Raw genomic sequence first — 26540 nt, 5'->3', positions numbered from 1 at the left:
CACCATTGCTGTCAGCGGGTCCCCCATCCTCTGTGAGGAGCTTCGCCTGTGAGCACAATCCCCCTCGGGTTTGCTCTCTCACAGGATGCCCTGAAATAGGGCTTGTAGGAGCAGGCAGCACCCAGCCCCCTGCCTGGTTGAGGTCACCCCATGGGTGACAGGAGCCCTCAAAATCTCTGTCCAGGCAGTGTGTGTATCTGTGTGTGTTGGCATGAATCTGCTACTCCTCCTGAGTCTGGAGACTGTTCCTACCTCTGCCCCTTGCCAGGCATTTTACCACTTCTGCCAGACGCCACAGCAAAGGCACCCCTGGGCTGAGACCAAGGCATCCCCAACTCAGCCAGGGATCCAGGAACTGACTGTGCAGGGCTGTGGTGCTGGTCTTGGTGGGGTCAGAGGTACTGCAGAACCCTTTCCCCGACATTGCTGCCCTGTGCTGTTGGATGCTGGGGCAGACAGGGACGCTGACAGGCCAGGGAGCACACAGTGGTCACACTCATCCCTGGAGCCCTCACTGCACCAAACCTGTCTGAGGACCAGGCTGCTGCAGCCTTCAGTGGGACATCTGTTTGTCACATGTCCAGTGGCTCTTCCCTCCCCTCCACGGTGGCCCCTAGCCAGGAGCCAAACCACCCATCCTGGCAGAACCAGTGGCCTTGGATGCTGGGGAGCATTTCCCACCATAGGGAGATGGATGGGTTCGGGACACTTAGGCTGGGACTGCCATGAGTCCCAGCAAGAGAGGAATGCTGGTCCCAAGACACTGGAGGGTGACATTGCTCCAGGACTTATGCTGGAGGGAGAGGGACCACAGTCTGGCCACTGTCCTTGTGTTTAGACCAGTGCCAGGCAGTGCTTTATTTCTGGCTTAAAGACACAGGTGAGCCCCCCCTCCATGGGGTAAGAATGCAATGCTCTGGAGGGACTCAGGAAAAGCGCAGGGGAGAGCTGACATGGCATTGATCTCTCTGTGTGCTCATGTCCTGGACAGCCCTGTGTCTCTTCTTGGACAGACTGGCACTGGTGTGAGAAGGTTCTTCCTAAAATCAGCCCCAAAGCCTGGGGGTTGCCAGATGCCCCCCTGCCTGTGGCTCAGGCCCCCCAGCCATGCTGCACCTTTCCTGCCTGGACATCAGTCCCTTTTCTTTGAATCCTCCTCCTACAGGGACCTAGACATAAAAAACCACTTTCTCATCTTTCCCACCTGCAAAATCAGCCGGAGCCCTGGGGTAATGAGCCAGTCCCTCCTGGAATAATTTAGGACTGGCAGTCCCACAGCAGCCCCTGCCAAGTAACCCAGGGGCACCCCAAACCTGCAAGGCTGTATCCTCAGGTTATTGTGCTTGCAGGGGCTGGCAGGGTCTGTCTATCTCCAAGAGATGGTAAATATTGACCCACTCAATTGCAGCAGCTTTACTCCAAGGAGCTTCACCCCAGCCAGGGGGGCACAAACAAGCATCAACCAGTGCAGCACCAGGGTCCCCCTCATTTTTCCTTCCTCCAGCTCGCGACAGGTGCACGACCCTCAGCATCATCCAGAAGCAGCAAAAAGTGCTCCCCCATTTCTCCACACTCCCTTCCCTGGGGACAGCATCCCACCCTGCAAGGGGAACATATCTTCACGTTCTCTGTGTTTTCCTTTCTGAACGGCGTGGCGGGCGCTAGGTGTCCAGCCACATACAGGTTCTAGCTCGGAAGAAGGTGCGGGAGTACCAGGTTGGCATCAAGGTACGTTGACGCCCTTGCCCAGGTGTCTGCGGCGGTGTCTCTGTGAGCATGGGCAGCCCCTCTCCTTCTTCCTCCTTTCCTCTGGTTGACGGCTCTGCTGTTCCCCCTCTCCTTCTGCTCTCTCTCTGCAGGTCTCTAGCCACTTGCAGGTTCTTGCCCGACGGAAATCTCGTGAGATTCAGTCCAAGCTGAAGGTACGCGTTCCCCGCATCGCTGGCCCCCGCCTGCTGACGACTAACCCCCTCGGCTCTGCGGTGTGCTGCTTGCTTCCCTGTATTACCTTTCTTTTTTGGTGTTTTATTTTTCTTCCCGCTCACTTGGCTTCTAGGTCCGGATGATCTTTACAGGTGTCATTGTGGGATGCCCAGAGAGAAGTGCAAGGAGGGGCAACAGAGCCCTTCCCTTTCCTTCAGGAGGGTGAATTTGGGTGCCGAATCTCCTCTTTTCACCTGGGCAAGAACTCTGCCGTGGGAAAATGTGGGTTTAAACCCTCCTCCGGTGATGTATGAGGGCTGCCCCCTCTTTTGGGCCATCAGGGGTTCTCCCAGGAGGGGAAGATCTCCCCAGAGCAGCCAATGAAGCAGAGTAAGGTTTAAGCAAGGTATGCAAAGGCCCACTCCCCTCCTCAACTGAGACCTGACCCTACTCAGGACAGCTGCTGGTGGGATGTGGGCAGAAGCGGGGGGGTCAGGGGGCTCCCTGCAGGCTGCCAACCCAGTGGCTTGTGAGACACCAGGATGTGAGTATGGCCTAGGGGCACCTCAGGGATGTGCATGGCAGCAGGTCCAGATGGGGCCATGCTGCTGGGAAGGAGGCTCAGCAGTGTCGGGGCAGTCCATGGTTCCAGGAGCCAAGGGAGCCAAGTGAGGAAAAACTGGATCATCCTGTCTCTCTTCTCTGGTTGGCTTTTCTTTCCTTCCTTCTCTTCTTCTTTCCTCCTAACTGGAGCCCAACTAATCCTTCCATAACTGTTCCCACCGAGCTTTGTGGTGGCAGTGGGGAGGGTGATGATGGGGGGGCGTAGACAGGCCTGGGAGCATCACCGAAAGACCGAGCCCTGTTCGGGTTGGACGCACACGGTGCAAGGTGGGGGGCAGAGCAGTCCCCACTGCATGACTGCCCACTGGGGACAGCCAGCTCCTGGGATGTGCCTGACTGTCACACCAGGGAGGATCTCCTTGGGCATCTCCAGGGGTGACCTACTGCCTTGCTGGGTGTGTGGGAGCCCAGAAAGCCTTTCAGCCCGCTGACCTTGAGGTCCCAAAAGCATCACCAGCCCCCCCTGTCCTGGGTGCTCTATCCATCTCCAGCACTGAGGCTGGCAGCAGGGGCCAGAGAGTTGAGAGCGAGGGCCACCATCAGAGCTGGAGCTGGCAGTTTTGTCCTCAAAGCTTTAACAAGCTCCAGTTCATGCTGCCTGGAAGCTCACCAAGCTGTGCCCTCCAAAGCCCTTCAGCAAGGACCCCAGTGCCCCATGACTGAGGTGGCAGGAGGGCTCCCACAGCCCAGGAGGGTTTGATCTGCTGGGAGAAGCCAGGAGATGGCACCTGAAACTATTTGGGGAGGCTCCTCTGCGCTTGTATGTCTTAAACCCAGCTCCCGAGAAGGGCAGTCAGGGAGGTGAGGGGGGCAGCAGGAGCAGCAGCAGCAGAAGCCTTTACAACAAAATAACATAGAATGAATAGCTTTTCTTGCTGCACAGCACAGTGCAGGGCAAAGGGGGAGTTGGAGGCAGCAGTGACTCCTGGGGTCCAGGGTTGGAGGCCTGTGTCCATGGCTGTGCTCTCTATCCCCAGGCATGCTCCCTGTGGGATTTGGCAGGGAACAGCCAGGACAGAGATCCCCCTGAGCAATACTCCGGGGATACAAAACATCCTTTCCCAAGACCGGTGCAGGCAGCCCTCTGCCCTCACGCAGCACTGTGGGATGGAAATTCCCTTCCATGAGCAGTGTCTGTATTTTTGAGCTGCAGTCATGTGAGTGTTCATGCTCCCAGCATGTGGCTGCATGCCTGCGCTCCCACCCTACCCCAGGTGAAAATAAATGAAGCATTGATCCCTGGGGAAGGTTCAGAAGGAAAACAGAGGGTGCGCACTGGGACCAGCATGCACATGTCCTGTATGTGCAAGTGGAGGAACAGCCTTGCCCCAGGCAATACCTGGGAGCCTTGAGCCCTGTGCTCCTGCCCAGCGGTGCTGTGACCTCCAGAGCAAAAGGGAAAAGGAAAAATGATTGGTCTCCTATATAAATGCACACATGGCAGGTGCAGGTGCCCTTTGCCAGTCAGAGCAGGAGCTGGCAGCTCTTTCTCTCTGTGCCCTGGCAAGCATTGAGGGCCCCTGAAGAGGTTGTAGAGGTTATTAAAGAGCCAAGAAAGACACAGGCTTGGCTCACCTCAGTGACCCCATAAAATACTGGGGGACTTTGGCATCCCATTCCTGGTGGGATTAAGCCCAGGCATAAATGGCCACCATGTGCAATCCCCTGGTGACCAACCAGGTCGAGGGGTTCACTCCCAAAATCTGTGTGATGCCGTGATGAGCTGGGAGTGGGGATACCTGACTGATGGGGAGGTGCACACAGTACCCATAGGCTCCCACAACACTCTAACCTTTTTTTTTTCCTTTCTTTTGTGGACAGGCCATGAACTTGGTAAGTTGAGTTTGAGTTTGAAATGCCTTTTGTTCCCCATTGCCTTTTGCCCTCTTCCAGGGAGGGGCTAACCCCAAGGGTGGGGGGAGACAGGGGTTGGGAGTGGGACAGGGATTGGGATTCACATCTTCCAGAGCTGTCAGCTTTTGCCCAGGGAACATTTTCAAGCTTCAAATGTTAATTAAGATGGGTACATTTGAGAGGGGTGGGGGGATCCCTCTGCCCGCACCCCTTGGCCAGGCTGCAGAGTTGGCTCCTAGCTTTGCAAAACCTGTCAGGCACAATTGGACTGAGGAAGCTCAGTCTGCCCCTGTAACCACCACTACCCTCCTGTCTTCCCTTTTGCCTCCAGGACCAGGTCTCGAAGGATAAAGCTCTGCAGAGCATGGCTTCCATGTCCTCTGCGCAGATCGTGTCAGCCAGCGTCCTGCAGAACAAGCTCAGCCCCCCACCTCCTCTTCCTCAGGCCGTCTTCTCTGCTGCCCCCAGGGTGAGCACAACCCCATGTTCCCCCATACAGGGACCCCCTGGGGCAGGGGGGGCATGGATCCCTGTGCATGAGCCACACAGGACAGGGGGATGATCAACAGCCATCCTCAGCCATGGTGGCAATGCAGGGGGAGAAATGGGGGCTCCTTGCTGTTTGCAGCAGGTGAGGGGAATTTGGCTGGGGCAGAAAGTCATAAGCCGCTGACTTTTCCCTGTGCTACTTCTCCAGTTTTGGAGTGGGCCTATCCCAGGACAGCCTGGACCCTCTCAGGAGTAAGTATGAAACCCCTCCACTACCTGGCACCAGGCAGGACCCTACCTTGGCAAGGGAGTGGGGTATCCCGGGCTTGGTAACCTGATGATGCTCTTTACTTTCCAGCATTAAACCGTTTGCACAACCAGCTTACCCCATCCAGCCACCCATGCCTCCATCACTAGCCAGTAAGTCACGTCCTTGCCCCCTTGCAGGGAACCCTGTGCCCCTGCCAGGTCATATTTGTCCCCTGTCCCCTCCCCACCCACGGTGCTACCCGCCTGAGGCTCTTCCCCAGTCCTGATGGGGGAAAAGCCTGAGTTTAAACCTGGCAAAAAGTCCTGCAGTGAGCAGGACCCTGCTGCTCCTGGCTGGGTCCCCTCCAGTCCCTTTCCACTCAGGAGTAGGACTGGCACATCCTGTGTTTTAGCCACTCTGTGGGAAAACCCCCATGCTGGGAGATAAGGGAGAGTGGGGAATGCAGTGAGGACAGCAGCACCATGGCATTGCAGGGGGACTCCCCCCAGTTCACAGCTGCCCCCATCCCCATGTCATTCCCCCTGCCCCAGGTTACGAGCCCTTGGCTCCGCTCCCGCCAGCTGCATCAGCCGTGCCTGTCTGGCAGGACCGCACCATCGCCTCCGCCAAGCTCCGGCTTCTGGAGTACTCCGCCTTCATGGAGGTGCCGCGGGATGCTGAAACGGTAACGGTCCCCTCCGTATCCCCACCAGCTGTGGGGGATGGCACACACACCTGTGCTTGGTGGCATCTTGCTTTCACCTGACCTCTCATTCTAATGTCCCTGGTCCCTACAGTACAGCAAACACCTCTTTGTGCACATTGGCCAGACGAACCCCTCATACAGCGACCCACTGCTGGAGGCCGTGGACATCCGCCAGATCTATGACAAGTTTCCTGAAAAGAAAGGTGGCCTTAAGGAACTCTATGAGCGTGGGCCCCAGAACTCCTTCTTTCTCGTCAAATTTTGGGTATGATGCTGGGAGGATTAGGATGGGAAGGGTTGTCCTTGAGCCATGGGCTCGTTGCAGGTTGGGCCCCCTGCCAGCATGAAAGCTGGTGTCTCCTGTCCCCATCGAGAGCTGGGTGTGGTGGTGCCTAATGGGACCCTCTCTCCCCTCATCTCTCCAGGCTGATCTGAACAGCACGATCCAGGACGGGCCGGGGACCTTCTACGGTGTCAGCAGCCAGTACAGCAGTGCAGAGAACATGACCATCACAGTATCCACCAAGGTGTGCTCTTTTGGGAAGCAGGTCGTGGAAAAGGTGGAGGTGAGTTCCATGCCCTGCTGCATCGGGAAGGGGTAGGAATTGGTCCACAGCGGGTCCTGGGATGGAGAAAGCCCCAGAGCTGGGTGTAGGACATGTGGCTTCATACCTGTCCATGAGCGGAGTGGAGAGGACATCACTATGTCCCAGCTGGCCACCACTTGCCTATGCCTACATCCCATGTGACAGCTGCTCACCCTGGCTGTCCCCTGCAGACGGAGTATGCACGTCTGGAGAACGGACGGTTCATCTACCGCATCCACCGGTCTCCCATGTGCGAGTACATGATCAACTTCATCCACAAACTCAAGCACCTCCCAGAGAAGTACATGATGAACAGTGTCCTGGAGAATTTCACCATCCTGCAGGTACCTCCACTCCTTTTCCAGGGAATGTTTCCCACCGGAAGTGTGGAGCCCGCACTTGCATTGGCCCTGCCGGTCCTGGGCATGTGCTCCAGCAGCTCAGATACTCCTGGCTGTGCCTGAGCCCACACAGCCCCTGAATTCCAGGGAGCAGATCTTGATGATGCAAACAAAGTGGCTATGCCTGAGCCTGGACAAGTCTCCCAGATAGTGGGAAGCAAATTTTTCACGGAACAGTTAAATAGGCTGTGCCTGAGCCTGTTTGCCTTCCCCAAATAATGGGTAGCAATTTTTTGTGGTGCAAATGCAGTGGCTATGCCTGAGCCCATGCAACACTCTCCCAAACAACAGGTAGCAAATTTTTGGTGGTGCAATTCAGGCTGTTCCTCAGCCTGTCCCCTCCCCCCCCCCCAAAATTGGGTAGTAAATATTGACGGTGCAATTAAATTGACTCTGCCAGTGCCTGTGCAACCCTACAAATAATGGGTAACAAATTTTTCATGATGCAAAGTGGCTGTGCCCATGTGCATGAGCCCATGCAACCCCCTGAATAACTGCATCTGCCCACAGCACTCCCCTAACACGCTCTGCTCTGCTACAGGTTGTTACGAACAGGGATACCCAGGAAACCTTGCTCTGCATTGCCTTTGTTTTCGAGGTCTCCACCAGCGAGCACGGCGCCCAGCACCATGTGTACAAGTTGGTCAAGGACTAGGGGCACTCGGGGACAGGCAGGGGCACAAGGGGCGTGCAGGGGAGGGAGGGGGCCACGCAGAGTAGCCGCCCGTGCCTGTTGCCTTGTGAGAAGTCATTTGAAGAGAGGAGGAGGTTCAAGAACAACAATAGCCAAAAAAGACTGACTTGTGATTGCAGATGTTTTCTACTTAGGAACAGTTTTTGTTTTTTTTTTTTTTTAATAAATGAAAAAAAAACCAAAAAAACAAAGAATGAGAAAAGAAACATAGGGAGAAAGGAAACCCACATCCGGTGCTGGATGAGGAGAGACCGGTCCTCGGTGTTGCTGATAAAGGCCAGGATCCCACCGTGTCGTCACCAGCGGGATGTCGGAGCAGAGAACGACCCTTTCTTTCACCCCCACCCTCACTCAGAAGTGGTCCTGGTCCTGAGTGGAGAGGAGTGAGCACAGATGGGCTGGAGGAGGGGCATTGCACCAGGTCTGGTCCAAAACTGATTGGCATGGCAGCAGCAGTGTCATTGGCACAGCTTGGCAGAGCCCAGGTGGCAGTGGGGACCTGTGCAAGGCAGGAGCAGGGCAGAGCAGAGTGGAGGAGGGGGACATTGCTGCCTCCCTGGGACTGGCAGCTGGGGGCTTCTCTGTGTGCAGTTGGGGCACTGGGAACCAGTGGCAGTGAAGGCATGAGGGCATCGACAATGCAAACCATGTTTTTTTATGTCTCTTTCTTTTTTTCTTTTCCTTTTTTTAAGTTAAAGTGCTTTTTTAATACTTTTTAAAAGGACACCGTGCTTGTAATCGGGATGATGACCCTCTGCAGTGCCTGGGCCTCTGCCCCGTGCTGTGCTGGTGACCAGCAGAGGTGACAGCAGAGTTTACTGGGTTGGAGGCAACAGCGGAACTACCAGGCACGGGGAGTGGCTTGTGTAGGGAAGGCTCAGGATGTTTTCATCTCTGGCTGGTTTTTGTGTGGGATCCCCTGAGCTCTGTGTGGGCTTTCAAGGATAGCACTTGGGGGTGGCCCAGGCTCAACGTCCCTGCTGTGGTCACTTGCTGAGGAGTAGAGAGCAGTGAGGTTAGATTTGCCTGATTTACTTTGCATATATACATTTTCTTTGTTTCGGTTCTTTTTTCTTCACCTTTTTTGCCTTTTTTCTGTGTTGACTGTTCTGGATTGCTCTGTCCACTTGCCTGCATCCTGTGGGAAGTGGCCAGAGAAGTGGCTCGTGCAGGGAAAAGCATATTGAGCAACACAGGGCCAGGCTGTCAGTGGGCAGAGTTTAGGACAGAGGGGACAGAGACAGAGAGGGGACAGAGAACAGGAAGGATGCCAGGATAAGGGACTGGGTCTGCTTGGAGGAATTTTTATGGCTGCAGCCCAAAGTAAGCCAATGCAGCATGCCCAGCCCTGAGGCTGCAACTGCAAGGACAGAGGCTGGGAAGAGCATCCCCGGGGTGCAGGAGGGGCACAGAGAGACAAGGTGGCATGGAGCAAGGTGGCAGGAGGCTGGCAGGGGGACAGGGAGCCCGAGGTGGCCAGGTCTGGACGGATTTCTCGTGTTGGCAGGGGAGCGAAGGTGGCAGGAAATGCAGAGACCAGTGCTGCAGGGGGGGCAGGAGTGGTTTGAGGGGGGCTAAAGCCCAGGATGGGGAGACAGGGCAGGTTTAGGCTCAATGCTGCCAGGTGCAAAGGAGCAGGAACAGCCTCAGAGCCCAGGAAAGTGCCTTGGCTGCCACTGTGATGCCTTGTGTCTGGTGAGGCATGGGGGCTTTGACCTCTTGCTGCTGGGAGAAGACACCCATCCCTGTGGGACAGGGCAGAGCCATCCTGGCCCCACGCCCAGCTGAGGGCTCCGTGGTGGGACTGGACTTAGGCAGCTGCATTGAACAGGGCAAGATGGAGCAGGGTGGAAAGAGAGAGGGAAAAATCCAAGGCAAGGCACTGGAGTCCTATCCCAGTGCTGTGCCAGGGTGGCCTGGCTGAGTTCTCATATGTAGCATGTTTGTTTGTTGTTTTGTTGTTTTTTTTTTCTTCTTCCGTTTCACTCACTGATCTGAAACTCTGGGAATGAAAACTCAAAACTCCCCCACCATGAAACACAGGTGTGCCCCACTCCCAGCCCCAACCAGGGACAAAGCTCCTCATTAACTGGACTGGTTTGTGCCTCCACCCTCCCTCCATCCCTGCATCCCTCCATCCCGCCTGCACTGAGCCCCAGGGTGTGCACCCACACCCCAGGCACACGCTGACTGGTGCCCCCAGCAGCCCTGGCCGGGGTTTAGCCAGGATCCTAGAGACACTTTCTCAACTCCCCTGCCCCCCAGCCTCTCTGTTCTCCTCCAGTGTATTTATGAATTTCACATGAAGTACTGTTTTATTTTTTTAAAGACTTTGTAAAGCTTACCAGGGTTACAATCACCATTTTTAGAGCTGTGTCAGTCCACAATGTTAAAAATCCAATTTTTTATGTATTATATTTTTTGTGTATTTTTTTTAATCCAGCTGTGATGGGTTGTATCATATATTTGTTGTGTTTACTGTATCTGTCCAACTTCAAAGAGAGGAGACTGTAGAGCTCCGAAAAAACTACAGTCTGCTAAATAAATATTAAAATTATTTGTTCATGGGTTGGCTCAAGTGCTTCTGAAGTTCATATTTTATTTCTTGAGGTTTTCTTCAACAACCAGGACTATGAAAGCTGCTCTGTCCCATGAAACCCCATGGCTGGATAACGTTTCTCCCGCGACCCCCTCTCCCGGCACCGGGATGCCACATCCAGCTGTATTTTGCTCTGATTTGAATCACTGGTGCAGGGTTTGCTTGGGAAAGGTCGACCAACCCCATGGAAGACGCTTCCCTGCAATTCCCGGCAGCATCGCTGGGTTCAGGGACCCGTTTTAGGGGGTCGCATTCTCGCCCACGCCAGCAGCAGGTGGCAGAAGGCTGGTCTGTCCCACCAGTCAGCAACACCCCTCGAAGTGTGCTCGTAGTGCCTCGGCTGTTCGGTACACACACACCCGGTTCCAAACACAGGAGACAGAGATGACGTATTTTAACACCAGCTGCTTTCCCCCGTTCTGCGAGACACGCGTACCCCAGTGCTCCCAGTGCACCCCCAGCGCCCCCCGTTACACCCACCGGCCCATTCACCGACCCCAGCCCCAGACCCGGCCCAGTCCCATTCATCCGCCCGGCCCCAGACCCGCCCCAGTCCCATTCATCCGCCCCGGCCCCTTCCCCTTCCGCTCCGCTCCGTTGCCTGCCGGGACGCGTAGTAGTGTAGTCCGTGTAGTCCCCCGCAGCCCCGCTCCGCCGTCGTTCCGCTCCAGGTCCGCTCTCGCCCGCCGGTCGCTCCGCCTCCCGTTCCTCCTGTTGCTCCGGTCCCGTCCCCGCTCGGCTGGTTGCCCCGTTCCGCCTGTTGCTCCGTTCCGCCTGTTGCCCCGCTCCTCCAGCTGTCCCGCTCCGCCTGTTGCCGCTCCGCCTGCCTGTTGCCCGCTCCCCCGTCCCCGCTCCGCGCCCCGCCGCTGTCGCGCCGCCCGCCCGTCCCTCGGGGAGCTGGGAGCGGAGAGCGCCTCGGAGGGCTCGGCCTTGGTAGGAGACGCCGGTGTTTGCACTGCGCAGGAACGGGACGAGCAGCTCGGTAATGCCGCCGGAGCAGGCAGAGCTCGGCTCCCTCCCCCGGCCGCCTGCTACCGGCATCCTGGAGCCCCAGAGTTTCTCTTTTTCGGTTCTGAACAGGAAACTGGATAATCTTAGGGGGTCAGGCGTGAGAGAAGCGAGGGCTGGGAGAGCGCTGGGGCTGGGAGAGCGCTGGAGCTGTTTGAGGAGCTTCTGGCTCCTCCGCGGTTTGGAGTCTCCAAAAGGATGCGTGAGCTTCCCGAGTGGGGAGCTGTGGGGAGTTGTCTCATGCCCGTGCTTTGCATCTCCGTTTTGAAACCAGGGTGAAAGTCCATCCTGGACACAACTCACTGACAGACAGAAGGTTAAGCCCTGTACGCCATCCCTGGCCCACCGGTGTCCAAACTGGATGGAGGGTCACATGGTGGTCGGGGTACATGGATCCCTTCGTGGGGGCAAGTTGGGGTTCAGGATGGGCCTTGTGCACAGGAGAGGAGGGGTCAGGCCCAGGGTAGGCTGGAGCACCCTGAGCACTCCTTCCTGGCTTTTGCCTTGGCTCAGCCTTTCTGCTACGCCAGCCCGGATCCCTGGCTCTGTCCTGCACCTTCCACCGGCTCCCCGGGGCTGTCCCCCCAGTCTGCTCCCTGCAGGACCCCCCCTGCCCAGCGTTGCCCTCTGGTCCCCGCAAAATCCAGCAAGAGATGGAGGGCGATCCCGCCCTGCGCCTTCGTGTCTTTGACCTCAACTGCTGGTGAGTCCAGTGTTCTCCAGGGCTGTGCCTAGCTGCATGGGTGGGGACGGGGACACCACATTGGGAGAGGGGTCCCACTTTGGGTTTACCTTTGTGTCCCCTTCATTTTGGAGTCACACCACTCTCCTAGCCCCAGAGGGTCATGAGGTGCTTGCCTGGGTAGTGCCTCCAGTCCCCTCTGTGCCTGTTAACCCCAGGGAAGGTCCCCCATTTGCACCCCAATCAAGGATGAGCTGCCTCAGATCTGCAGGTAGGAGAAGCTGTCCCCAAACAGCCTCCCTGCATTATCCCTCTTGTCCAAATGGCCTCGCATAGCCCTTTCCCATCTGCATCCTGCTTATGCTGGTACTGGAGCCCTCTCCCCCCATTTTGGGTGGCAGTGTGCCCCAACAGCCCCCATCACCCCGTCCCTGCCAGGCTGTGACTGTCACCCCTCTCTGGCAGGGCCATTCGCTACCTGAGCAAACGGCGGCAGGAGCGCATCCGGCTCATCGGGGACATGCTGCGCCAGGAGGACTTTGATCTGGTGCTTCTTCAGGAGGTGAGGGCAGTTTCTGAGCCGAGTGTGCCCATTCCCAGCATGGGATGTGAGTGTGACTGTTCTCAGCCCATCCTACTGTTCTCCAGGTGTGGAGTGAACGGGACTACAGTGACTTGAAGGTGAAACTAGGAGGCTGTTACCCCTTCTCTCATTACTTCCGCAGGTGAGAAGGACAAGGCCAGCCCCCCAGGACTGTCTGTGGGGCAGTGGGCAGGGCTGTGCCATGTCCTATGTTTGACACATGTAGAGACTGGTGCAGGTGCTGTAGGTCACCTCTGTCACTGTGGGAGACCCCGTGTCTGGAGAGTGGGATGCTCATGGGAGCACACTAGGACTCAGGCATCCGTGGAGCCCTCCTGGCTCGGGGCTGGAGGGAGGCAGAGGTTTTAGGGACCACACTTCCCCACTGTGCTTTTCTCCTCCTGCAGTGGGGTGATCGGCAGCGGCCTCTGCGTCTTCTCCAGGTTCCGCATTCTGGACACGCTCCTCTACCAGTACTCGCTGAATGGGTACCCCTACATGGTAAGTGGGGCAGGAGGCATATGGCACCATTGTGTCCACCCCCACGGAGCCTCAGTGGCCCCAACCTGCTCTTCTTCCCCTCTGGCAGCTCCAGCATGGGGACTGGTTTTGTGGCAAATCCGTTGGCCTTGTCATCATCAGGATCTCAGGGATCATCTTCAACATCTATGTCACCCACGTGAGCATCCCAGGGAAGGACCCAGCATGGGGGGGGGACAATGGGAAGGAGGGAGATGAAGGGCCACTTCTTTGCTGTCCGCTTGCTTTAACCCCTGCTCTTCACCCTCTGTCCTGGACTATGCACTGATTTAATAAAATATTACTCAGGAAGGGGGGGCAGGGACACACAGTCTGGCTGTGCAGTGGGGTGAGCATCCCAGGCTGTCCCCAGGGGAGTGAGATAAAGGCAGAGGTGTTGGCCAGACCCCAGGTGAACCGTCTAGAGAGGTTGGGTAGGTTTGCAGGGAGCCTGGGAGCAAGGCAGGTGTTGGCATGGGAGTCAGCTTCTTTGCTCCCCTGCTCTCACCAGCTGCACGCCGAGTACTGCCGGGAGAAGGACGCCTACCTGCCCCACCGCCTGGTGCAGGCCTGGGAGCTGGCACAGTTCATCCGGTGAGCAGCCAAGGGGTGCCCCACAGGGTCCCCCATTGCAGGTCCCCAGGATATGTGCAGTCACCCCTGCCCCTGGGTATGCACTGCAGAGAGCTCCCAGCTGCACCAGTCCCAGTCAGGGGTAAGGCTGAGAAGCACTGGGTGGGTCCCAATCACTGCAGTCTGGTGCAGGGCAGCGCAGGGATGGGAGGTTAGCCATCCTTTCCCCTGCAGACACACCTCCAAGGCGGCTGATGTGGTGCTGCTGGGAGGGGACCTGAACATGCACCCCGAAGATGTGGGCATCCGGCTGCTGCGTGGCTGGACGGGGCTGCGGGATGCCTTTGCTGAGGCCGCACACTTTGAGGTGAGGAGCAAGGGCTGAGTGGGGTCCAGGGGCAAACCAGGAGGCCCCTACCAACCAAAGCGCTTGTCTCAGGGCTGTGAGGATGGTTGTACCCTTGTCCCCAACAACTGCTTCACGGACAAATCAGAGCTGCTGCCCTTCCCACTGGGCATCCGCATCGATTACATCCTCTACAAGGTAACGGGGAACCCTTCACCACCAGCTGTGAGTGGCGAGGCTGAGGAACTGGTGTGACCCCCTTGCACCCTCACCCAGGCCATCTCCAGCTTCATGGTAAAGTGTGAAGAGCTGAAGACCACCACAGGGGCAGCTCCGGGCATGGACGTCCCCTTCTCAGACCATGAAGCTGTGATGGCAACACTGCACATCCAGAGGCAGAGACAGGCTGCGGGTGCCACCCTCGCCACTGCTGGTAAGTTGGGGGGCTGCTGCCAGCGTCCACATGTGCTGGGAGGGCTGGTGGATGGACTGATGGAGTTGGATGGAGTTTTCTGGGGATGTTTCTCTTTGCGTAGGACATCCTTTGGGGTGGTGCTTGTGGAGTGGTGCATGGAACAGGGCACAGTGTGGGGATGCGAAAAAGAGGGGGTATAGGAGTGGTAGAGAGGGGTCCCACCCTCTTGAGGCCCCTTGTCCCCGCAGAGCCAATGCTGGTAGATGTGGTGACAGAGGCACGGACAGAGGTGGCCGTGGGGCTGCGGGCAGCACAGCGGCAGCGCTACTCCTCGGGCAGGATGGCCTTGCTGGCCCTGCTGCTGCTGCTGCTGCAGGCCGTGGCCGCACTGGGTGCGCTGGCAGGGCTGGACGCTGGGCAGCCCTTCCCCAAGCTCTCCTTCTGCCTGCTGGCCTTCCTTGCCATCGGCATCCTCCTTCTTGCCACTGGTCTCCACCTGTTTCACACCATGGAGGTGAAGATGCTGCACAGCACCGAGGAGCAGATGCGGATGGTGCTGCAGACGCTGCAGGAATGTCCCAGTGACGGCTGAACTGAGGCTGTGGGTGTCCCACAATACCCCTCCAGTGACAGCTGAACTGAGGCTGCGGGTGCCCCACAATACCCCTCCAGCCCCACTGTGTCCCTTTTTGATCCTTTTTTTAGCTGGCTTCTGGCAGCAGTGCAGCCAATGCAGTAGTGCAGGTTTGACATTTGCCTCTGAGAGAAATTAAGATATTGGGGGTAGATTTGTTGCACTGGCCCTTGTGGGAACTACGATGGACGTGGGGTTTTATTGCTTTTTAAATACACCCTTTGTACCTGGAGGGACCTGCTGGCCTGGTTGGGAGGCTTGAAAGACTCAGGCTCCCCATGCCTGGGGTGGAACGCCGGTGATTGCTCTAACAACCAGATTTGACTCAGATAGAAAATAAAGGTGGTATTTTAGCCCTTGGTGCCGGGTCAGGGGGGCTTTATTAGAAAGGAGGGGGGCTGCAACAGGATGGTAGGGCTGGTACAAACACAAGGGAGAGCTGGAGGAGACACTGAGGGGAATGGCAGGATAAGGGCTGAACACAGGGTGGTATTGCTAAGAACCCATGCCTGGGACCCCCGTCCCCAACATGTCTGGGGCTGCTGCAAGATCCATTCAGCCACAGAGGCCACCCTGCAACACCTGGAGACTCTAGAGGGGTCTGAGGTCTGTGCAAAGGCCATTGTGGCATTGCCAAGCAGGAGAAACCTGAAAGGGGCAAGGAGGACATGGCCACTGGCGTCCCTTGTCCTTGGTATCACAGAGTGATTGGGCACAATCTGGACAAAATGCCCTTCCCTGCCCCAAGGGGCTCATGGTGGGGTTGTGATCCTGGTTTCCTGCAGCAGCTGGGGACAGCGTGGACATGCAGAGTGGCAGGATCAGCCCAATCTGTCACTGGCCCCCACTTGTACAGCCAAATGTCCCTTGAAGAGATGGACAGTCCAGGCTAGGATGGATGCCCTCAGTTGGAAGGGATGTCCCAGGGTAGCTTCTAGGGACCTGTCCTGATGCTGCCCCTGCACATTTGACATCTCCCCTGTGACCTGCCTGTGGTGGCTACGGTCACCTCCTTGCTGCTGGGCACTCCTGGAGCCCCCTGCAAATCTTATTTTCAAGCAAGCACAAGGCAAAGGCAATCCAGCCACATGCGAGAACACCCTCTTTGCACCCCAAAGCTGGGGGCTTCTCAGTGTCTCCCCATGTGGGCATCCACCAGCAGGTCTGGCCCTTCCGTGACAGGCTTTGGCAAGCAGGGAGCTGGATTCGCCATGGCAGCTGCTGGTGCTTGCAAGCAGCTCAGGCATCACGACCATCACAGAGGCTGCTCAGAGTGATGCTTGTACCAGGAGACACACACACACATTGCTTGTCCCCCTAGGGAGGATCTGGTGGGTCCAGGGGCTGTGGGGATCAGGCCCGCAGCTCACTGAGCCGCTTCTCCTCCTGGATGTGGATGAGGAGGTTGCGCTCATTCACCACCTTCAACAGCTGCGCCAGAGTCTCCTGCTCAGCCCTGCAATCCTCGGGTGTCTTTAGGGTTTCTGTGGGTGCAGGGGGCCAGAGTAGGGCTGGGTGGGCCACAACCCTGGCCTGCTCCCCACACCATGCACAGGGACCCCCCTCCCATGGCAAGTACTGGCACTCACCCTCCCTGTTCATGTAACTCCGGAGCTTCTTATCAAGCTGCCACTGCTGCTCCTCCAGCTTCAGTTCCTGCACCCTGTGGGGAGGGAAGGAGTATGCTGAGTGCTGGGTTCGAGAGGGGCTGGGATGAGCTGAGCTCCCACACTGACCAGGGAACATCCCCCCGAGCCTTACGCAATCATGAGGTCTGACTCCTCAGTCATCAGACTGTTCTTCTTCTGGACCAAGTACAGCAGCTGGTTTGTCCACTGTGTCTGCTGGTCAGCTGGGCTGCCTGCAGGACAGGGAGATGGTGAGTGGGGTGCAAACCCCTGTCACGGGGGACACAGTGCTCCATCTACCTTGGTCTTACCATTCTCATCCCGGAGTAACTTCTCCAGTTTGATGCCCTCCTGCTCCAGTTCCCGGAATGTCACCTCAATCTCCTCCAGCCGTCTCTGGATGGCCTGCGAGGGAAGGGCAGCACTCGTCTGTGGGCTGGCACCTGCCATCACAAGGCCACCAGGAGCCAGATGGAGGGGACAGGGGATGGTGCTGGGCTGAGGACCCAGCTCTCCCCTGTGGGGGTTACCTGGGCTTTGCAGAACCGCTTCATGTGGGCTTCCCTGGCCCGGCGGGACAGTGTGTGCTCACAGGTGGAGTACATATCCTCTTTGCCCAGGTTCAGGCACTATGAAGAAATGGTGGCATGGGCAGAGGGGGGTCAGTCCCTGCACCAGGCACCTCCTGCCTCGGCAGACATGGCTGAGCCAGACCTGATCCCTCTGTGAGAGGAGATGCCAGCAAGAGCCCCAGCTACCACCTGTGCTGGTGGGGCCACTGCCACTCTGGAAAAATCCTCACCAACTCTGCCATGATGCCAAGGTCTGTGCCTTCCTCCTCTTTCTTCTTCTTCTCCTCTTCCTCGCTGTCGCTCTCCTCCAAAGCTGCCCAAAGAGAAAAGCCCTTTCAGGCTGGTGCCTCATGAGCAAGATGTGGGGTACAGCAGGTTACAGCAGGGTCCTGAAGGGACTGAGAGCTTTGCTCATCCAGAGACTCCAGCTTCTACCACCTACTTTTCTGCATGTCAAGTTCCTCCTCCTCCTCCTCCTCCTTCCAGCAGTCTTGACCCTGCCCTGGGGCAGGGAGGGCCTCAGGCACTGCTTGGAGCCACAGACGAGCTGGCTTCGGTGGAGGATCAGGCTCTGCTTCGCTGGTGAGATTCAGGGTGGACAGACTGAGCTTCTCCAGTGGTGTAAGGATGATCTTCCTCCTGCCCCCACTCTCCTCACCCTCCTCTGCCACCCCCTGGAGTTCTGCTCCAGGACCCTCCTCCTCCCTTGCATCCCCCCCGGGTTGTGCCAGCAGCTCTTGCTCCTCCACATCACCAGCATCCACAGCATCCTCCACTGCGCCAGGCTCTTCCCCTTGCTGTGGAGCCGCTGGAGTGGGCTGTAGGGGACCAGGCGCCCCCTCCTTGGGGGACACACATGGGCTCCCAGCATCCAAGGGTGGGTCGGTGGCAGCATCAGCATCCTAGGGCAGAGCCAGAGCAGAGGAGTGATGCAGCATGGGGGCCATGCTCAAGCATCCCCCTCCACATACTGTCTTTCCTCCATCACCTAGGTGATTTAGGGTGACTTACCCCTAAATCAGGCAGTGCTGGGGCCTCGTGCTGGGATAGGTCCATGCCAGGTAGATTGGGGTAGTGAAGTGAGCAGTAAAAATTACCTGGGGGGCAAATTCACGTGATGACCTGCAAGGTGGAGAAGTCCTGCCCCAAGCATCCCCTCTCCCCAAAACCCGCCTCACCATCCTCCTCGTTAAAGGCGTAGTCGCCCAGGCGCAGGGTGGCCCCACACCGGCGGCACTGGAAGCAGCCACGGTGGAAGAAATGTCCCTCGGCACTAGCTCGCTCCAGGATGTAGACATGGCTGCCACAGAAGTAGCAGGCATCGCTGTTCTCCCCTGCCCTCTCTCTCGGCAGCTGTGGGGGGAGAGGACAGGCCGGGGTGGCACCAGGGTCCTGGCACCCACCCTGCCCCGTGGCTTTGCTGGCAGCCATAGGTGTGCAGTGGGGGTTTTGCCCCTCTTGCAGAGACGGGTCTGGGTGCTCAGGTTGGATTTGCTGGCACCAGTGAGGGAGCGGCAAGTCTTGGCTCTGGAAAACCAGTTGGGTCAGGAAACAAGCAGGGAGGAGTCAGGAACCCGTGGGCGTTTGCTTGCGTAGCCCTGGTCCCAGCCCTTGGCTTAGCCCTGCCAGCCACTGGTGTGCCCCCAGTGCCACCTACATAGCTGAACCCCCCATCCCAGGGTGACACGAGGACCAACCTGCCCTGGGTCCGTCGTGGTGGTTTGCAGCGGCTCACGGGCACTGTCCAGAGTGTCTCCATCCAGCCCCACATCCAGCTACGAGCGACCCGAGGGGGAGGGTCAGCCCCCCACTCTCCCCCCAGGAAAGCTGCACCCCTGCAGAGCACTCCTTGGGGTGCCTGGGGCAGACCCACCTCAGTGTCCCTGTGGCTCCTCTTGGCCTCAGCATCCTTCTGGGCACTGTCCTGTAAATGCAAAGGGAGTGGCTAGGATGGGGAGGGGGACAGGGTTTTGGTGTGTCAGGAGAATCCGGGTGGGGGTCCCTCACGTGGGCGCGTTTGCGTGTCAGGTTCCGGCTCTTCTGCAGCTTGCTGAGGAAGAGGATGGCCCCTCGTGTGCCGTGGGGAGACAGTGGTTTCTTGCTGACCTCCTCTACCTCTGCACAGAAGGACACGGCCATGTTGGTGGGACCCACTCTACAAAGAGGGAAGCAGCCAGCCAGCCCCAGTGGGGCTCAGGATGGGACAAATACCTCCAAAATCTCACACCTGGTGAGGTCTTGAAAGCTTCATAAAACTGGCTGAGGTAGGTGATGAGGCCCAGGTGGTCAGGCTCTGTCATGGTGGCCATCTCAATGCTGGAGAGGACAGGCTGGATGCCCAGCTCCTGTTCTGCCATGTCCAGCATCATCTGGTGGATCTGAACGGCATCCTGGGTGCCCACAGAGTCAAAGTCCCTGGGGGGAGACACGGGTGCCATCAGGGTGGGCTCCGCAGGGGAGGAGGTCCTGAGGGGTCCCAGACACTCACACTAGATCAGGGCGGAAGCGGTGGATGAGGGCACAGAGGGCCAAGCCACTGGTCCAGGAGGTGGTGAAGTTGGTCACTGCCACGCCACGGTACCCAGCTGTGCTGGCCTGGCACCAGCTCAGCAGCTCTTCGTAGACGTCTCCAGAGGCTGCTGGGGAGGCAGCATATGTGTCTCCATCCTACAGAGGCAGGGGACACCCCCCCAGTCTGCCTCCCACTGCAGCATCACCGCTTTAATAGGGGAGGGGTCCAATGGGAGTGACCTGAGACTCCCCCTGCTACCCCCACAACCACCCCTGCAAGGCTCGATAAATTGTTTCATAAAGCATCTGTCAATATTTCATGGCTCAGCATCAGTGTGGGCTAGGAGGGAGGCAGCCTCCTCCCCAGAAGGCAGTGGGGGGCTGTGTCCCCACATGGGGAGCAGAGGGAAACCAGAGGTGCCACTGGGACAGAAACACAGTCAGACAGCTGAACACAGGCCAAGGCACAAGAAACAAGGATGGAGAGGAAAATCAGGGCAGGAGCTACTCGGGCATGGGCTTCAGGGAGGAATGGGGGAGCTGCTGCAGGGGGTTAGGGCAGGACTGGCTGCTCCTACCGGTGATGAGCCGGTTGTCACTCTTCCTCTTGTGGTCCACCTCCACTATGCCCACAAGGTAGAGGTCTCGGACCTGCCAGTGGGGACATGCCAGTGGTAGGTCACCACATGCACAGAGCCAATGGCACCATGCAGATGAGCTGGCCCTGGCAAGGGAGACACCTGGATCCCTCCATAACTCTCCAGAACCCTCCTGCATCCACAATGGACAATGTATTCAATGCCCTGGGAACTAACAGCTTCAGCCTTGCACCCTTTGGGGACTGGGAACCGTGCAAATTAGTGTCACCCTGACTGCCAGGGAGGCTGGGCTGGCTGGCTGTCCTGTGGCAGGAGTTGGCTGGGTACCTGGCTGGGTTTGATGGCCTGCAGGTTGATGTTGGGGTAGCGTGTGGCCGGGTCGATGCTGTACTGACTGATGTTCTTGTTGGTGTTGTCTGGGGAGGTCTGCGAGAGGTGCTGGTAGATGCTCTCCCTGGGTGCAAGGGAAAGGGCCTGGGTCACTGTTACCATCCTTGCCCACTCCAGAACCAGCCCAGCAGGACGGGGACACTCACCTCTCGGCCAGCACCTCCAGTGGGGGGGTCCCAGCTGCCCACCGCCGCACCATCCATGCTGCGTCAAAGGCGGCGAGGAATCCCCTTGCCACCCCAGTGCCCAGCGGCCAGAAGGGCTGCAAAGGGAAAGGCAGAGCTGGAGCTGGAGTCACATGGCCGGTCAGGGCAGCTGGGAGGAGGCTGAGAGCTGCGGGGCTTGGCTGGGGATGAAAGCGGGAGCGGCGGCAGACGCGCAGAGAGAGGATGGGTGGCTATCTCCTCCCCGACGGTACAGATGCGTCTGGGGAGGAGTTGGGCTGCTTCTCCACCCTGAACCAACCCCAAATCTCTGGTGGGGCTGGAGAAGGGGATAACCTCACCAAGGCATGCCACTACTGGGGCTTGGGGAGCCTGGGATGGGGTGCACTGGGCAGTTGGGACAAGAGGCACTTAGGGAGGGGGAATATATTGCAACCAGTGCATCTTGCAGAAAGAGACATGAGGTGGTGCTGCAGGGGGGACCCTCACCTCCACCAAGCAGTCGCCCACCAGCCCCAGGAGCAGACGAGCCCCATTGTAATCCCGCACCAGCGCCGCATTCTCCGAGCGTGTCATGCAGGTGAAGTCAAACATGTCAACATCCGGCAGGTCCCGGTGGTTGAGGGCAAACTCCAGTTCAGGCAAGTGGTAGTTGGTGGAGAAGTTGGCAGCTTCTTTGGCATAGCTGAGGAGGGCATCCCGGTTCACGTTCTCTGGGGACAGGAGGCTCTCGATGTCTGCTTTGTCCTGTGGGGATGGGTTGAAGCTGGCTGGAATGTGGGAGATGGTGTTTGCCCCTCAGCCTGGGAGCACTCAGATCTGGGGTGCAGCTGTGCCATTGGGCTCTGAGCCCCCTGAAAGGATTTTTCTTGTGGCACAGGCAACAGCTGCCAAAAATCCCACTATCCCAGGGGTATGCAATCAAACCAGCACACACGATTTGCATCCCACCTTCCAGGCTTTCAGTTGCCCATCACTGTGGGATCCCAGGGCCAGACCCTGCCCTTCTTACCTGGAGGATGACTCCTTTCTTGAGCAGGCTCTGCTTCTTGGCCGTCATGACAAAATAGTGAGTGTCGTCCTTGTAGTATACAATGTTTTCCAGGTCAATGCCTGGTGATGGGGAAAGGGCTAAGCCAGGGCCACAGGGAGCCCCTGCACTGAGCTCAGTCACCAAATGGCCCCTGCGATGGGGTACTATGTGGGGACATGCATCCCATCACAGGGGACATCCTGGGGCTGAGCCTCCAGCTGCATCAGGAGTCGACAGGGACTCCCAACACCACCTGTGCTGGGGCTGGGACCACCGACCCGTTTTGTTGTAGAGGTTCTGGAAGAACTTCTGGTTGTAGATTCGGGCCACACCACTGATCTCAGCCACCTTCACCTCGGCCTGGCTGTGGCGGTTGATGAAGTTGGTGGTGATGCCGATGGCCAGCTTCCCCCGTGTCTCCTTCCGCTTGAACCCTGCAGGAGAGGAGAGGTATGAGCCCCCACCCAGTCCCCCTTATTGGTCCACAGGTTGCAGGGACCCCTTTTGTCACCTTCAGGGACAAATTTGCCACCGCCAGCTGAGATGAGGACGTCAAACTGGTAGTGGGTGAGGGGAGAGGAACTGGGCTGCACCACAGCCTGCCAGCCACCTGCAAGGAGGGGGATGGTCATAAGTGTGCTGGTTCTCAGCTGGGACCTGCTCCAGAGAGGGAGAGGGTTGCATCTTGTTCCCCCCAAAAGGCATGCCCCAGGCTAGCAGAGGGACTGGGGGGCTCAGAGTGGCCACACGCAGCCCTGTTCTTGTCCCCAGGGATACCACGTACCCTGCAGCAATACCATACCTGCCTTGTGTGTGGGGGGAACAAGGCCCTCAAACTTCACACTGATGTGCACCTCCACCCCCAGGAGCAAAGCCACCTTCAGCAGGATCAGCTGGAGCTGCCGGATACCTGGGAGGGGAGAGGGGTACTCGGGGCTGCACTCCCTGGGCTCCCCACAGGAGGGTTTGCGGGGTTGCAGAGCTTCATCCCCCTGAGACTCACTGATGTGATCCAGCGTGCCGGTGCAGAAGCGCCCATAGAACTTCTTGGCACCCAGTGCCCGCAGGTCATGGATGGTGAAGGGCCAGAGATGCAGGACGTTGTTGCGGGAGAAGGAGTCCCGCTTCTCCAGCAGCACCACGCGGGCACCCAGCAGCGCCAGCTCGATGGCCGCCCGCAGCCCGCAGGGGCCGGCTCCCACCACCAGGCACTGCCACGGGATGGGATGGGCGGCGTGAGGGGGGCGGGCAGTCCCCAGAGCAGGGGTTTCAGTGAACCCCCAGGGACTTCAGCACTCCCGCAGGCAGCATGTCCCCGCTCCCCAGGTCAGGATCTGACCCTCCCAGCCCTTCACCTGCAAGCAGTGGTTCTCCCTGCAAACCAGGGGACCCTGTGAGGTGGCCCCACCACTCTCTGAACCTTGCCTTTGTCCAGGGCAATGCAGGTCTACTGCAGCCCTGACACCGGTTTGGTCTCCTGGCAGCCTCTGCACAGGGCTAGGGGATGATGGGGCACAGCAGTGGGGACAAAAGCCGTCAGGGGAACCCCAGCCCCAGGGGTACATCCTACTGTAGCATGCTCCTGTCTCCCAGAAAGGGCTTGTCAGGTCCCTCTGCCCCTTTGCAGCCCTCCCATGGGACATCCTCAGCAAAGAACAGCTGGGAGAAAGAAGGACACTGCTGGCTAGGTGGCATCGAGGTGGCATCACACCATGCAAAGTGGAGCAGCACTAGTTAACATTGTCCCATTAAACCCCATCAACCTTCTGCCTGGCACATCCTGCATCCCGCTGGGGTGAGGGGCAGAGTGCCTCAGGGGATGCTCTCACCCTGGGAACAAGGATACAGAGCAGGGAGGGACCCAAATCCCTCGCCCCATATCCTTGGTACCTTGGTGCTGGCACAGGCCTTGCCCTGGTCGTAAACCTTGTGCCCGGCTTTCTTATCCAGCTTGCTCCACAGGGCCTTGGCACTCCAGTAGTTGAGGGCAGCCTTGAGGCTGTGGTAGAGCTGCAGCCCACTGCCCTGCAGCCCCAGCTGCTGGCACAGCTCCCCAAAGCAGCCCAGCACCTCCTGGCACTCCCCTGCATGCAGGAACCTTTCAAAGATGGCATGGGCCACGTTGCCCGGCTCATCAGCTGGCACGCTCATCCTGCGTCACCCGAAAGCCTGGTGAGGAAAGGCAGAGATCAGCGGGGAGGGGACCCTCCTGGACCCCATCCCAAAACCCACCCAGTACCAGCCCTGCTGTCTCAGCACTAGATTTCCCAGCTACAGGTGCCGTTGGATGATGGCACTATCAAAATTTGGGCCCTTTCTGGCAGTGGCTGGCGGAAACTCCCCCGGATGCTGTACCCAGAGAGCCACGGTGTCATCCTGCCAGGGTGACGTCAGGGGAGGGGATGGGGAGGGCTGTGGTGGCAGTAAGTGGCTTCCTCCATACAGCGTGTACCTGCAGCAGCTGAGAGCAGAGCAAGCTGTTTTGGAGCAGACACCGCTTCCTTCCTCTTCACCCTTGGCCTTGCTGGGGGGGCTGGGAAGAGGCTCCTGGCTTTAGGAACCAACACAGCTGCCCCAAAACCCAGTAAGATCAGCCCTGGGGCAGGAGGCAGCAGGATTGGATCTGTCCTGCCAGCCTGGCTTCAGCAACTGGGAGTGAGGAGACTTTCTCCCTCGCCTCCACCTCTGCCACTCCCAGAGCAGGTGGAAGCAGATTAGCACAGAGGAAGCACCGTTGAGGAAACAAAAAAAGTCAAACCACCATATGAATGGCCCCATAATGCCAAGGAACCCAGGGGAAGGGTGGTGCAGCACATTTCCCCTGGGCACACCAAAACCCCCTGCCCCTGGCATGTCCCAGGAGACTGGCACTCCTTACATCTGTCTCCTGCTCCCAGCACCATCCCCCCCAGCATCAGCCCGTGCCACCCTCTGTCTTGCCAGCCCAAGCATGAAGAACAAAGCTTTGCCCTTTCCAGTCAGTCGCCAAGCCCTGGGGCTGTGAAAGGCTCCCCCACCCCAGCAAAGCAGCTGGTGGAGACACGGCACTGCCAAGGAGGATCCGGCTCAGGATTACGGAGTGCTCCTACCTTTGAACCACCGCTCTTTGCCCTCTTGCCACTCAATGTTACCTTGGGCACTTGGCGGCACCCCAAAGGTGGCAGCCACCCCTGCAGTGGGACACTGGAGTGGGAAGGATGCCATGAATGAGCCAAGCTGCCCTGGGGGGGGAGGCGTGGGGGCAGGGAAAACAACTTGGTTAAGCCTAGGCTTAAATTTGGGCTGGAAAGACTGAATTCTAGCTGTGTTTCAAGTTTGGTCTCACCCAGGAGTTTCCCAACACCAGAACTGTGCTTTGCAAAGCAATTCTGCAGGTCACCTTCCCTCCCAGCATCAGAGTCAGGAAATCCAGGCATTTTAACCTCTTCCTTCCTAGGCAGACATAGGATAAGGCATCCAGCCAAGCAGAGCAGGAGCTGACACCCACCAGACCCCAGAGTGGCAGCGTGAGGACAGAGGACATGACCTTTGCATTCGTGACAGGACTGTGAGACCTTGGGACAGCTTTCTGCTCTTTCCCTGAGTGCTGCTAGCAGGACAGAATGAGCCTGGTTAATTGAGGCAGCACTACAAACCTCACTGGAGAGTGTAGGCGTGCTGTCCCACCAGCCATCCGTTCTCCTGCCATGGAGGCTGCCCAGGCAGCACTTCCTGGCCAGGCACCACTGGCCCACGTGGATGGGTTTCCCCCCAGGAGCTCATGTTACTGCAGTGGTGCCTGCCAAGGTCACCATGCAGCAGCCCCAGGGAGATGGGGTGAAGGCAGCTGCTCGTGCTTAGAGCATCTCCTCCAGCCTCAGCAGCTCCTGGCTTCGAATAAGCCCATCTCAAGGCCTCTATTCCCACTGGACATGATGCTGGGAGGAGCACTCCATCCAGGAAAGCTTTCCAGCCCCTACACTTTGGCAGGGAGGCTCAGAGGAGGCAGAACAACAAGCCTTGTGTTACACCATTTCCTGCAGAAACAATGATCATGCCAGCACTTTGGCACACTCAAATCCCTTTGACAACTGCAAGCAAGGACAGAAACTCCTGGAAGAACTCATTTCCTGCAGGTTTGATGCAAATAAACAGCTTTCAGCCCACAAAGGCCAGTGGCAACAGAGAAGGGCACAGTACTGCTCCAGGCTGCCTCTGGCTCTGCTCTCACCCTCAATGCCTTTTGCATTTCTTCCCTTAACACTGCTCCTGCAAGCAGGAGGGAGGAGGGGGGGTTGCAGCCAGCCCTGACTCAGCTCATATCAGCTCTGGTTGGGGTGGCTGCAGACATGCCTATGGGAACATCACCCAGGTATGACACATGTGGAGCATCCCTGGAGCAGGGATGCCCCATCCCACTTTGCGGGCTGAGGTCTTCCCCTTACCCTTGCATGGAGAGAAGCAGCCTCCTGGGAGATGGTGGGGGAAGCTGCCTCCCCTTGGAGGTGCAGGACCCAGCCTCGGCTCCTGCGCTGCCGTCAGCAGAAGTGGGCACTTCTCCGGGACATTTTGGTGTTGCCCTTTGCAGGGGATCTACAAGCCACAGCCTGGCAATGTCCCAGGGAGCCCTGGACAGAGACAACACTTGGAGAGGAGCAAACCTGCCCCCCCGTTTTGGCTGCTCAGCCTGGCCTCCCCCGCTCCGCACCAGCCCCATGGACGGAGCTGCCTCTTGCAGCTGAATTTCAGCACAAAGGGGAAGTCTGCTTACAACCAG

General features: G+C 58.1%; 3 protein-coding genes across 8 annotated transcripts; 2 read left to right on the top strand and 1 right to left on the bottom strand.

Annotated features, from left to right (window-relative positions):
* The first annotated feature begins 1521 nt into the window (after positions 1–1521).
* On the top strand, positions 1522–10106 carry TEAD3 (TEA domain transcription factor 3). 5 transcript variants are annotated; one of them, XM_029962532.1, is made up of 11 exons: positions 1523–1728; positions 1860–1922; positions 4369–4380; positions 4733–4870; positions 5099–5142; positions 5249–5310; positions 5692–5825; positions 5938–6111; positions 6272–6412; positions 6625–6777; positions 7376–10106. In XM_029962532.1, exons 3-11 carry the CDS (start codon positions 4372–4374, stop codon positions 7487–7489), a joined length of 969 nt encoding a protein of 322 aa, XP_029818392.1. In that variant the 5' UTR covers positions 1523–1728; positions 1860–1922; positions 4369–4371; the 3' UTR covers positions 7490–10106. The 5 variants fall into 5 exon arrangements, with proteins under 5 accessions (XP_029818393.1, XP_029818392.1, XP_017935243.1 ...); XM_018079754.2 differs by lacking the exon at positions 1523–1728 and adding an exon at positions 2057–2205 and having other exon boundaries at positions 1744–1922; XM_029962533.1 differs by lacking the exon at positions 1860–1922 and having other exon boundaries at positions 1522–1728.
* An 897-nt stretch (positions 10107–11003) lies between these two features.
* SMPD2 (sphingomyelin phosphodiesterase 2) lies at positions 11004–15246 on the top strand. Of its 2 annotated transcripts, XM_008934286.3 has the most exons (11): positions 11004–11109; positions 11649–11838; positions 12283–12379; positions 12466–12542; positions 12808–12901; positions 12990–13079; positions 13431–13513; positions 13727–13859; positions 13932–14036; positions 14115–14271; positions 14502–15246. In XM_008934286.3, the coding sequence occupies exons 2-11, from the start codon at positions 11789–11791 to the stop codon at positions 14843–14845; spliced, it is 1230 nt and encodes a 409-aa protein (XP_008932534.2). In that variant the 5' UTR covers positions 11004–11109; positions 11649–11788; the 3' UTR covers positions 14846–15246. The 2 variants fall into 2 exon arrangements, with proteins under 2 accessions (XP_008932534.2, XP_017935283.1); XM_018079794.1 differs by lacking the exon at positions 11004–11109 and having other exon boundaries at positions 11716–11838; positions 12844–12901.
* A 720-nt stretch (positions 15247–15966) lies between these two features.
* Positions 15967–26234, bottom strand: MICAL1 (microtubule associated monooxygenase, calponin and LIM domain containing 1). Its single transcript, XM_018079792.1, has 25 exons — positions 26209–26234; positions 23675–23953; positions 22788–22995; positions 22587–22694; positions 22296–22394; positions 22063–22218; positions 21764–21864; positions 21241–21498; positions 20734–20849; positions 20525–20651; positions 20177–20249; positions 19576–19726; positions 19315–19502; positions 19095–19204; positions 18961–19011; positions 18785–18862; positions 18266–18440; positions 18099–18184; positions 17530–17989; positions 17318–17400; positions 17046–17144; positions 16827–16920; positions 16649–16748; positions 16477–16550; positions 15967–16371 (listed from the first exon to the last, which is right to left on the bottom strand). The coding sequence occupies exons 2-25, from the start codon at positions 23933–23935 to the stop codon at positions 16241–16243; spliced, it is 3387 nt and encodes a 1128-aa protein (XP_017935281.1). The 5' UTR covers positions 23936–23953; positions 26209–26234; the 3' UTR covers positions 15967–16240.
* Positions 26235–26540: the final 306 nt, after the last annotated feature.

Source organism: Manacus vitellinus, unplaced genomic scaffold (genome assembly GCF_001715985.3).
Source record: "Manacus vitellinus isolate BGI_N305 unplaced genomic scaffold, ASM171598v3 scaffold_47_pilon, whole genome shotgun sequence".
Taxonomy (NCBI): Eukaryota; Metazoa; Chordata; class Aves; order Passeriformes; family Pipridae; genus Manacus; species Manacus vitellinus.
Note: the sequence above shows the minus strand (reverse complement) of the source record. Positions and strands in the feature narration are given on the sequence as shown.